The sequence below is a fragment of the Pagrus major genome, chromosome 3, assembly GCF_040436345.1.
Source record: "Pagrus major chromosome 3, Pma_NU_1.0".
In the NCBI taxonomy this organism is placed as follows: Eukaryota; Metazoa; Chordata; class Actinopteri; order Spariformes; family Sparidae; genus Pagrus; species Pagrus major.
The window spans coordinates 10097062-10109290 of record NC_133217.1 but is presented as its reverse complement, the minus strand read 5'-3'; the positions used below and the strand labels follow the sequence as shown (position 1 = coordinate 10109290).

Here is a 12229-nt window from a genome sequence, read left to right as displayed (position 1 = left end):
ATTAAGGCTGAAGGGGGAAGGAATCCAGTGGGTCGCTTTGCAGAGGGAATTTTGAGGATGAGAGCAAGCAAGATGAAGTTATGGCTGGCAGGCAGGTAACCCTGGAGACAGGGAAAACAGGTTAGGGTTAGGGTTAGCAGGACAGTGACTGGTAGACTGAGCAGGTCATTTGTAGCAGGTAGTGATGACTAGATGCAGACATCTGTGCAGATCCAGGATGAAGCAGGTGTGGACAGAGAGAACAGACCTCAGGGGGCAACCGTGGGGGTAGGTCAGGAGACCTCACGGTGGCTGGGCGGCTGACTAGGGGACAGGTTCCTACTGGGCTGCCGACTGGGGACCTGGAACAGGTGTCAGCCAGTCAAATTTGGACCTCCAGTGGCCAGTCTTCTAGTTGTGGAGTAAACTTGGAGTGGAGTAATCTTACTCTTTGTTGAGGAGATCAGAGCGTGCATAAAATGAGCTTGGCTTATCCCGCAATGTGGCCTCTGACATGATGGGGCACTCCTGCTTAGGTAGCCTGTGACGGCCTGGATTGACTGCCACATATCTTTAGCACTGGTGGTGTTGAGGTCCCTCTCCAGTCTCTGCTGATGTTTCCTTTTTGCCTCCTTGATGCCAGCTTTCTGTCTTGCTCTGGTGGTGTTGTATGCTTCCTTGTCACCTGACCAAAAGACAGCTTTTTGGGCTCTGAATGGAGCCCTCACCTCTCCATTCATTCAGGCCTTCTTGTTGCGGAATGATTTTGCTGTCTTTGTGATCACCACTTCATCAACACATTTGATGATGAAAATGTCCCTGAAGATCTATATTCTTCGAGATTGATGTAGTTCTCTTGGGTGGTGGCGACTCTGGAAATTTGGCAGTCTGTGCACTCAAAACAGTCCTGTAAGGCTGCTGTAGCTTCATCTGTCCACACTCTGACAGTTTTAACTGATGGTTTGACCCCTTTATGTCAGCTTTGTAGTTACCAGAAATATCTGTATATATGTTCCAGGGTACTTATTCCTCTGTTGGGGATTTAAACATTTAAAGGATCACATACTTCTTAAAAATTAGAAAGTATTTTACATTATTAAACAGGGTGTAAACACTGTATATGGTAATCATGTTACAAACATCAAATATATCCACATAGTGTCAGGCTAAATGACTTTTCAACTTGTATCTTCTTTCTCTTGAATGTTTATTTTCTAACTTTGAATCGTGGGCCTTGTCTGGATGTGAGATTAGTAACAGTTTGTCAGATTCTTGAGGTCCATCCTGTAGTGAGCTATGCTTCCATTTGTCCCTGATTCTTCTTTGAGGAGCCTGTTTAATGACTAACAGGGGGGCTGTCCCCTGCAGGACAATGCTGGGAGAGAAGTTCCCCAGTTTAAAGGGTCACTATGTAGTTTTGGAGAAGATATTCAAACTGGAGATGTTATATAAAATATTATTCAAAATATTCAAATATTAATGAGGCAATAATACAAAGTCAGAAATATGTATTTTCTCCATAAGTGAATAGACAAGCTGTTCTCAGAGGAAAATAAGGTCCCAGAACACTGTTTGAATCTAGAAATTGTGGCAGGGTCCGCCACATAAAACAGTATAAATTGTATTGTCCTTTAAGGTCAGTTTGTTTATTTATTGTATGTTCAGTCATGAAAACAAAGAGAGTTTGATTATTTAGTTTGTTTAGGCAGAAGAAAATTAGCCAATGAAGTTCTTTCTCTGCTCATTAACATTTCTTCAACAAAACTACAGAGTGCTGCTTTAAATCCAAATTAAAACATGCTTGATCATCTACAGGAATTAATTGTTGGCTTGGAGATATTGACTTTGGGGTGTAGTGTTTTTCTACGACTGTTGTTTGATTGACATTAAATGCATTTGTAGCCAAAAGGTATTCTTCGATTTAACTGTATCATCATACAATCACCGACCTTAAGGAGGACATCCGTCGACTCTCCGAGGAACTGCAGGACAAACAGACCATGCTGACCTCCTGTTTGGACCTTGCACACGAACAATCAATGCACATTGCCTCGCTCAAAGCAGCCCTCCAGGATACTGTCCCATGGGATACCTCCACCTGTCCGCGGCCTTTCACCTCCTCAACACCCAGCCTTCAGTCATCCCGGGCCGAAATTGTTATCCGTGACAGAAAGAGAATCCAGGATGCGACTGCTTCTCCCCGCCTGAGCCTCTCCAACCGCTTCGAGGCCCTGGCCGACAACCCAGATCTTCGCCCGGTGCCGGGAGGCCCCGCCGCGTGCTCCCCGGCGCCCGTTGATGACGCAGAGCCTTCCTCTCCGCCGGCGCCCGGTGCCGCCGTGCTTCGGCCCCGGGCCACCGGCTCTCTTTCCGAACGACTGACCCTGCCTCTCGCCGCAAGTTCCTGAAGGAAGCCGTTCTCCGACGCTCCGGTGGCCTCCGCCATCACGCGCTGCAGGCAGACTCTCCTCCTCCTGTGGCCGAAACGGACGACCCACCGCAACACCTGTCCGGCCGGGCCTTTCCACCGACCCTGCGGACGACACACGGCCCGGGCGGTGGCTCGTCACCATCCCGCCCGGCCAGACCTCATCCTCGCCCACTTTTCCCACCTACCACCCTGATCATCGGTGACTCCATCACTAGGAATATCCGATTCTTCAATGCCACCACCTGCTGTTTCCCCGGCGCCACAGCCCCAAAAATTCTGGAAAAACTTCCTGGGCTGCTTCAGTCACTCCCATCCTCCATAACGCGCATAGTGGTGCACGTAGGGACCAACGACTTGGCCCGGGGCGCCTCCGAGCTCACCAAAAGGGATTTTACCTCCCTCCTGGACTTCTTGGGCACGTGTGGAAAGTCCGTATTCATCTCCGGTCCCATTCCCACAATTGGTCGCGGGGACGCGCGCTTCTCCAGATTGCTCCAGCTGGACTCCTGGCTCAAGCATGCCTGCTACGCTCGAGGTTTCAACTTCGCGGACAATTTTAATCTGTTTTGGAACCGCCCCTCCTTCTACAAGCCCGACGGCCTTCACCCAAACACCACTGGCACTCGCATGCTTGCAGCCAACATACAACACACTGTACATTTTGCTCCACGAGACTGACTATTTACACCACACACCCCCTTCACCGACACTCTTCCTCATCCCTCGCCAGCAGAGGCACAGACCACTGTCCAGCTCACTAGCGCCCCCGTACGACCCAACCAGTCATTATCCCTCCCACCTGAAACATTCCCCATACAATCCATCATAACACAGAGACCACCCCGCCCATGCTGTACATCCAGGACTATGAAGAAAAACAACAACTTGCTCCCCATACACTGCACTCCTGCCACCCCCTCCTCGACTCAGATCCAAAAACACCTCAAACTGGTCCTACTCAACACCCGCTCTCTGACCAACAAAAGTGCCATCCTACATGAACTAATCACTGAAAATAAACTCGACCTCCTCTGTCTAACCGAAACCTGGCACAAACCTCTCGATTACCTCTCCCTAAATCAGACCACACCCACTGGCTACACCTACATTGACAAACCACGCCCTGACGGACGGGGTGGTGGCGTTGCTGCCATCTTCAAGAAAAATTTCCTTGCATCCACTATCTCCATCCCTCCTGCTCAGTCTTTCGAACATATTGCCCTCAAACTGCCTGGTCCCACCCCCCTGGTCATCACCATCATCTACCGTCCCCCCAAACCAAACCACTCCTTCCTCTCAGACCTCGCCGAATTCCTCACCCAGCTATCCGCCATATCCCCCTCAATTCTGCTGCTGGGTGATTTCAATATCCATATCGATGACCCTAACTCCAAAAGTGCAACAGACCTCCTGGAACTGCTTCATTGCCTTCAATTCACTCAGCATGTCAACTTCCCCACCCACTGTCGCGGCCACATCCTGGACCTAGTCTGCTCTGCCGGTCTCACCCTTCATAAACTCTCCAGCCTCAACCTACAGATCTCTGATCACCTGGCCATCATCATGGATTTCATCACCCCCCTGCGTCCCCCAAAACTCAAACGCAACATTACCTTCAGGAACATTAAATCCATCTCCCCCTCAGCTTTTTCTGACTTGCTGGCCAACACACTGTCCACCCCCCCTTTAACTTTTAACCCCACTGACCTGGTCAACCATTACAATGACACACTGTCCCTCTGCCTCAATAACCTGGCCCCCCTCAAAACCAAATCAGTCTCTTTCACCCACTCAGCTCCCTGGTACACTCCCCAACTCCATCAAATGAAAATCCGTAAGCGCCAGCTTGAAAGACTCTACAAGAAAACCGGTCTCACAGTCCATCTCAACATTTACACAGACCACCTCTCAGACTACAAAAACGCCCTCACTGCTGCACGGTCCACCTACTACTCTCAGCTTATTCACTCTGGCTCCAACAACCCCAAGACTCTCTTCTCCACCATCAACAAACTCCTCAAACCCTGCGACAACACCCTCACCTCCTTCACAGTCAACAAATGCAACTCCTTCCTGGCATCCTTTCAGTCTAAGATTGACACTATCTACAACCAACTAAGCACTCCCCCCCCAATGTCAGCCTCTCCACCTCTCACCCCCCCCACCACCACCACCACTACTCAACCTCTGTCACAGTTTACCCCTGTCTCTCCCCTGGAACTCCTCCCCATTATCACCAAGATAAAAAACTCGACTTCTGTTCTGGACCCTATCCCATCCTCCATCGTGAAATCCTGCCTCCCTACAATCTCCCCATTAATCGCCATCATTATTAACTCCTCCCTCTCCTCTGGCTCTGTCCCCGAATCCCTCAAACTGGCCGCTGTCACCCCCATCCTCAAAAAACCCGGCCTGGATCCTGACATCATCTCAAACTTCCGTCCCATCTCAAACCTCCCTTTCCTGTCAAAGATTCTGGAACGTGTTGTCGCCTCACAAATCCGAACCCACCTCCACTCTCATGAACTATACGAACCTTTTCAATCTGGATTTCGCCCCAAACACAGCACCGAAACCGCTCTCCTGAAAATTACCAATGACCTCCTCCTCTCTTCAGACTCCGGCCACCTCAGTATACTCATCCTCCTTGACCTCACTGCAGCCTTCGACACCATCAACCACTCCATCCTCCTGTCCCGCCTACAAACATTTCTCAACATCACTGGCTCCGCTCTCTCCTGGCTCAAATCCTACCTCTCAGACAGACAACAGTTCATCCATGTCAACAACTGCTCCTCCTCCACTGCCCCCCTGCTTCAAGGTGTCCCCCAGGGCTCAGTGCTCGGTCCACTCCTCTTCATCATCTATCTACTACCCCTTGGCTCCATCATCCGTCGACATGGTCTCCGTTTTCACTGCTATGCCGACGACATCCAACTCCACATCTCCACAAAATCCATCACCCCTGCCACCCACTCTACCCTCACAAACTGCCTGTCAGAACTACAATCTTGGCTGCAAAAAAACTTTCTCAAACTCAACAGTGACAAATCTGAAATCATACTCATTGGCCCAAAACATCTCACCACATCGACCCAGAACTTCACCCTCAGCTTTGACAACATCAACCTGTCTCCCTCTCCCTCCATCCGTAACCTTGGCATCATCATGGACAGTACTCTTTCATTCGAACAGCACATCAGCCGCCTCACCCGAACTGCTTTCTTCCATCTAAAAAACATTGCCCGCCTCCGCCCACTACTCTCCTTCTCTGCAGCTGAGACTCTCATTCACTCTCATCTCACTCTCATACGCCCACTACTCTCCTTCTCTGCAGCTGAGACTCTCATCCACGCATTTATCACTTCAAGACTGGACTACTGCAACAGCATCCTCTATGGCTCATCTTCCAAAGTCCTCAATAAACTTCAATACATCCAAAACTCTGCTGCCCGCCTCCTCACCCACACCCGCTCCCGTGAACATATCACCCCCGTACTCCAAAACCTTCACTGGCTCCCTGTCCCTCACCGAATCAACTTCAAGCTCCTCCTACTCACCCATAAAGCCCTCCACAACCAGGCCCCTCCCTACCTCATGGACATGCTCCACCACCACACTCCTTCTCGAAACCTCAGATCCTCAGACGCTAACCTTCTCTCACCCCCCCTCAGGACCAAGCACCGTACCTGGGGGGATAGAGCCTTCTCCATTGCTGCCCCCTCCCTCTGGAACTCCCTCCCCAAACACATCCGTGACTGCCCAGACTCATCCACCTTCAAGTCATTACTCAAAACCCACCTCTTCAAACTCGCTTTTCATCTGCACCTGTAGCAGTTTGCTGTACTCAACCTGTTCTCCCAAAAACCTACACAGATCCATATCCTCATACACTGTTCTTTTTACTACATATTTCTCCTCTATCGCACTATGCACTTGAGTTTATGCACCATGCACTTGATTTTATGTATTCTTGTATGTATTCCATTCTTGTAAAGTGTCTTTGAGAGTTTTTAAAAGCGCTGTACAAATAAAATGTATTATTATTATTATTATTATTATTATTATTATTAGATACCTCACCCCTCCCACCCTCCCAACCTCCACAATAATTTAAAAAATGTAACAAAATTATGTTACACTAACGAATTTAATGATTAATGATATCAGTAACGAGAGCACTTTAACTGATTAAAATGTACTTTTTTTACACACGCTTGTTTACTTGACAAGAATTTCTTAAAAGTAACAGTACTTTACCTGAAAATGTTATTTTAGTACTCTTTCCATCTCTGTCTAAAAGAAAACATTCAAAATATCAACAAAATGCGAAGACATAACACTACAACCACTACTACTTAAGTTATCAAGAAGATATCATGAAGCTAGCATGCGAACCAGCTAGCCCATGCCAGTAATGGTCCAAAGCTCCTGTGCTTGCCCCCCCGGTCCCCAAACTCCTAGTCTGGACACGCATGGCTAACTGCTGCACGGCTAACTGAGCTTACTAGTTAAAAGGCAGCTACAGTTAGCTGCCGTTAGCAGTCACTCTGAGGATACACTGCCCTCTATTTGTTTTCAGTATGAATTTTACAGGGGGCCAAGCTGATGCCTCTAATTCTTTGTATAGGAATCTGTAAAGTAAATTTGACTAAAAATGTTTTTTGCTATTCCAATTTTCAGTCAACTCCTCTGAGCAGCATGGACCGGTGGATCTGCTCCAGACTCTACAGCACGGTAGTACAGTGTGAGCAGGCTTTTGAAGCCTACGAGCTGCATACTGTCACATCTGCCCTGTACTCCTTCTGGGTCCACAGCCTGTGTGATGTCTACTTGGTGAGGAGCATAACATTCACATTGCATTATGGGTGTATTTTACTGTATTAAAAAAAAAGGACAGATTGGAGAAGAGATTGTTCCTTTGTAATAACAATCATCTACTTACTGCACAGTTAAACAGGAAGGTGGTATTTTTATTCATGGCAGCAAGGAGGTTCAGTCACAGCCTGTGACGGATTGGCCATCTAAAAATTAGGCATGTTTTGGTTGAGCGGTTTTATTATTATGTACTAATGTCAAGCCTATGTATTTGTGCTGAATGTGCATAACATGTTGTATGCATGTTGTATGTAGGGCTCTGCCAGATTGTGTTAAAAGTATTGATTAGGGATGAAGAATTTTAAGCAATCTGTTCAGTTTATTGCCGGCTGCCTTAGCAACCAATTATCGGTTAATCGTTTATAATATATTAAATATTTTGAACGTTTTTCCATTAGAAAACTGTTTTAGCCACTGACATGATCAGATCAGAACAGTATGTATTTCATTTGTCTTTATCTGATAAGCAAGTATTTATCATTTGTAACAAGACACTATTTGATGTAGTTGTGCCCATCTCTGATTGTAGGTAAATACATTTTTTTTATCAGTTAAATATTTAGTAGCACTGAATCAATTACTGATTAGTCATTAACATCCTGAGTAGCGATTATACTTTGGGTGGTATGAGTGTGTGTTCTGTGTTGCAAATTTCTGCATTCCAGTCCGTCTGTATTGTTTTATCTCAAGCTTTTTGTGTTAACATTTGGGTGCAGTTGTTACTGGGTTTGAAAATAGGGCCAGTGTGTTGCTATTGCCATTGCTGTTTTTTGATCCCAATCCATCCCTGGTCACAGGTTCTCAAAGATTGATGTAACAGATTAATATAAATGTGGAAATGTAGCCAGTGATTGTCATTTACTTCTATGTCTGTGTGTGTCCTTTAGGAGTATGTGAAGCATGTGCTGGTCCGTCAGGATGGGCAGGTGGCCAGCAGTGTCCTCTATCACTGCGTGTCTATGTCTCTGGCCCTGCTCTCCCCCTTCATGCCCTTCATCACTGAGGAGCTGTGGCAGAGACTCCAGCCATTCAGACCTGGAGCTGCAGCCCAGACCAGCCTGTGTCTACAGTCCTACCCTTGCTCCTCTCAACTAGTAGGACTTCAACCATTAAAATTCCTCACAACCACAAGAAGTGTTTTCCTTCACCAGTTTTTGATAATGGAGATATTTGCATCAACGTTTTGCCTAAAAAGTCAGGCTACACAAATTACAAAAGAGCATTATTTAATTATAACCTGTCTTTTTGTTTTGTTCAGGTTTTTAGAAATCTGCTATCACCACAAAACAATCGCGGGGAATATAATTATTAGGGCCCGAGCACTGACAGTGCGAAGGCCCAATTGTATCTGTAAGGATTATTTTTTTCCTTCCAAACGATCACATATTTGGCGGCCTGAACATACCCCAAAAACTCACCAAACTCGGAACATGCGTCACATTTGTGTGCCGCTATTAGAATTCAACATGATTGTGGGTGGGTGTGGCCAGGGGACTCCATAGCGCCACCTAACGTCAAAAAATTTGCGTGCAAATCATTTTTGATCGTCATGAAATTCACAGGACTCATAGATCTCATCATTTTAGCCACAAATTTGTTTTATTGGAATTTTTGCCGCAACAGTCAGCCATCTTGAATGGCATGCGGCGATTTTCATTTTTCCGACACTGTTGGACTTGAGGATGTTTGCAGACTCACCAAATTTGACACGTAGGTTCAAACTCAGGAGTACTTTAATTTGATGCCACAACTGCCCTTAGGTGCAGCACAACAGCTCAGTAGCGCCCCCTAATGCCTTTTCCCATTTGGTACGTACAAACAAACTCCTACAAACACTAAATTTTGCACATGCATCACCAGTCACGAACATTCATATCTGATATGGGTCTGGGCATTTTAAGTGCAAAGATGGCACCACAGTGCCCCCTCAAGGATTGAAAAGGGCGTTCAAGCTAGAAGCCCCGCCTCCTACATGCACATACATGAACGAAATTCGGTATACATATGTATCATGACCAGACGCACAAAACAAGAATCAACACCCATACCCTCAGACCAACAGGAAGTCGGCCATTTTGATTCTAAGTTCAGATTTCGCCGCCGTTTTCACACATTTCATGCCTCGTACTTTAACAAACTCATCCTACAGATTTAACACCACAGACTTCACATTCACTCAGGATCATCCTCAGATCTTGATGATCAAACGTTATCAAAAACTTTCGCCTCCATTATAGCTTTTGGGCGTGGTGGTGTGGTCAATTTCGATCCCTCGCCATTAGCAGGAAGTCCTTACAACTTCAACATACAAATTTTCATCTACACCAAATTGATCACACATGTAGAGGGGTTCGCCCTGAATACGTCTCTGCATCAATACTGTGTCATATGTATAGCGCCCCCTAACGCCAGGTCATGCGAACAATAACTTTCTCTGATCTTCATGAAATTTGCAGGACTCATAGGTCTCATCGATTTAGACAGGAATTCATTTTGTGGAATTTCTCGCCCCAACAGGAAGTCGGCCATCTTGGATTGCGTGTGGCCATTTTCTTTTTTCCAACATACAATTTCACATCTACGGCAAATTCGTCACACATGTAGAGGGGTTCACCCCGAATACAACTATGCATCAATACTGCGTCATATCCATAGCGCCACCCACTGGACACAGGAAGTCACTGAAAATGTCACTATTGTGTTTTCAGTGACACGAATCCCATTTAGGTAGGAACCTTTCCACAGGCAACAAGCGAGCACACAGCACACAGCGCCACGGCCCGACGTACGTGGGTCGTGGGCCCGTTCATCACTGTTTGCAGTTTTAATTTCATTTGTTTTGCTTCAAACATTGAAAATCACATTGTATTACTTCTCCCTATGAATAATCCACTGATCCACTGATAGTTTTGGCACTAGTGTTGTTATACATTTTCATTTTGATCTTTTGAGTTTGAGATTCACTTTAGTCAGTGGTGTAGTGCAGTGTATACCTAGGTATGAAACATATACTGTACCTACTTTTTGTCAGTTGCTGTTGTGTATACACCCACTTGGAGATCCACACCAATGTGCATCATTCATGTGCACTCTGACTGTATGAAAATATGAATAGAGTTTCTGGGTCTGAAAAGTGAAGCCAATGCATTCTTTCTACTGGCCAGCAGAGGGCACTCCATTGGTTTTAAATAGGAGTCTGAGTGTATTTAAGCTTATGAGAAAATGAGACTACTTCTTACCTGATTTATGACCTCATTTAACAGTTTCCTATTAAGTTTATGGTCTAAATCTCTAGTTTCAAGTCTATTTCAATATAGCATGATTTTCATTTAGTAAATTATGGTCCCATGTAGAGTAAACTAGACGATAAAGCAGGGTATGCATTAGGGCATGTCTACCTTGTCTTTGACAAGTTACTATCACAGCTCATTCTTGGGCTCTCAGTCTGATCCATTTAGGATATCCTCCCAAGCCCCACCTTCTGGTACCATGATGGTCAACTCTGGCTCCAGAAAAACAAGATGGCGACAGCTCTAATGCCAAAATGGAGGCAGAATAGTAATCCACAAACCAATGGAGACTTCAGGAGAGGAGTAGAAGCATAAAGTAGCATAAAATGGAAATATTCAAGGAAAGTGAGTAGATTTAATTAGTTATATTCCCAACACTGCCTTTATATCTCCTCAACAGTGGGATTGTAAATAGTTTTATTACTTGCACTTTATCAGGCCCAGTGCCACTGCTCTTTATTTCGCTCCAATGTGTGGTTGCCTTTACATTCAATGGTGTCTTAAGGGTCAACTCATGTGAACTCATGTTATTTTGAGCTAACTCACCTTAGCCTTCATCAAAACAGTTGTCCCCACTGGTGACATAGCAATTGCCACAAAAAAAATTTTTTTTTTAAAATGACGTGATGACTCCATAATGCAATCTCAATTTACAGGTACCAGTGATCCCCTGGGGTAGCCTACACATGTACAGTAGTTGCTCAGAATTCACACTGAAAGCACTCAGGGACATGGTTACATTGGAAAACCAGTACAAATGTAAAACTGGCACAAATATAAATATATCCAGTCTTATGTAGTGGTTGTACTTGCAGATTTGCATATCGTACAAGAGTGGAGTTGTAGCCAAGTTCACTATATAAATGGTAAATGGACTTGCATATATAGCAAATGGTTAACATGCAGTATATGTTATAGGGATATGCCTGACTAAAGCACAAATGGCATGATAAGGTCCTTGAGGTGTGGTCAGACAGGATTTCACTCCCCTGTCATTTTTTAACGTGCAACATGTATTCGCCTGTGATTGTGAATTGACCTCACCTTGTTCACCTGGCATAGAGCTCAATGGTAAATGGACTGTATTTATATAGTGCTGTTCTAGTCTAAGCGACCGCTGAAAGCACTTTACAACACATATTCATGCAGGGGCCGGGGGTAGAACCACCAACCTTGTGATGTGAAGGTTAATCCAACCATCTTAAGGCCTGAGTCTGTCATGTTGGAACTGGCTTTTTGGTGTATTTAGTATTAGAGTGGACTGTACAACATAGACCTGAATTAGAAATTATAAACTGGTCTGTTTACAATCCAAACAGCTGGTGTGGTGGAAGTTATTACTCTGCTGGTTTTTACTCCTGAATGTGTTCAGTTATTTTTGGCTGGGTTTTTAACTTTCCATGGATTTTAGCTGATGTGTTGTTTTTTGTAACCTCTCCATCCTGCCAGGCACACTGGATTTTCCCTGATGTGGAAAAAGATTTTTTGCTGATCCGGAAAGTTATCCGAGTAGCCCGTTCACTACGAGCCCAGTGTGGCATGACCAAAGAAAAACCTGCCAGTGAGTCAATTAACAGTTGAAACAACCATTTCAAATGTAACAGCTCACTGATGAACACTCAAAGACTGCTAGATATAGATCATGTTATGT

The 12229-nt window shown here is 45.4% G+C and overlaps 1 protein-coding gene across 3 annotated transcripts in view; it reads left to right on the top strand.

The window, feature by feature from the left end:
* The window catches only part of vars2 (valyl-tRNA synthetase 2, mitochondrial), a 44853-nt gene that overhangs the window by 30385 nt on the left and 2239 nt on the right, over nucleotides 1-12229 (top strand). For all 3 annotated transcript variants that reach the window (XM_073463627.1, XM_073463628.1, XM_073463629.1), the window contains 3 exons: nucleotides 7094-7246; nucleotides 8176-8382; nucleotides 12028-12139. In XM_073463627.1, coding sequence (XP_073319728.1) covers nucleotides 7094-7246; nucleotides 8176-8382; nucleotides 12028-12139 — 472 coding nt within the window. The remainder of the gene's footprint in view (nucleotides 1-7093; nucleotides 7247-8175; nucleotides 8383-12027; nucleotides 12140-12229) is intronic.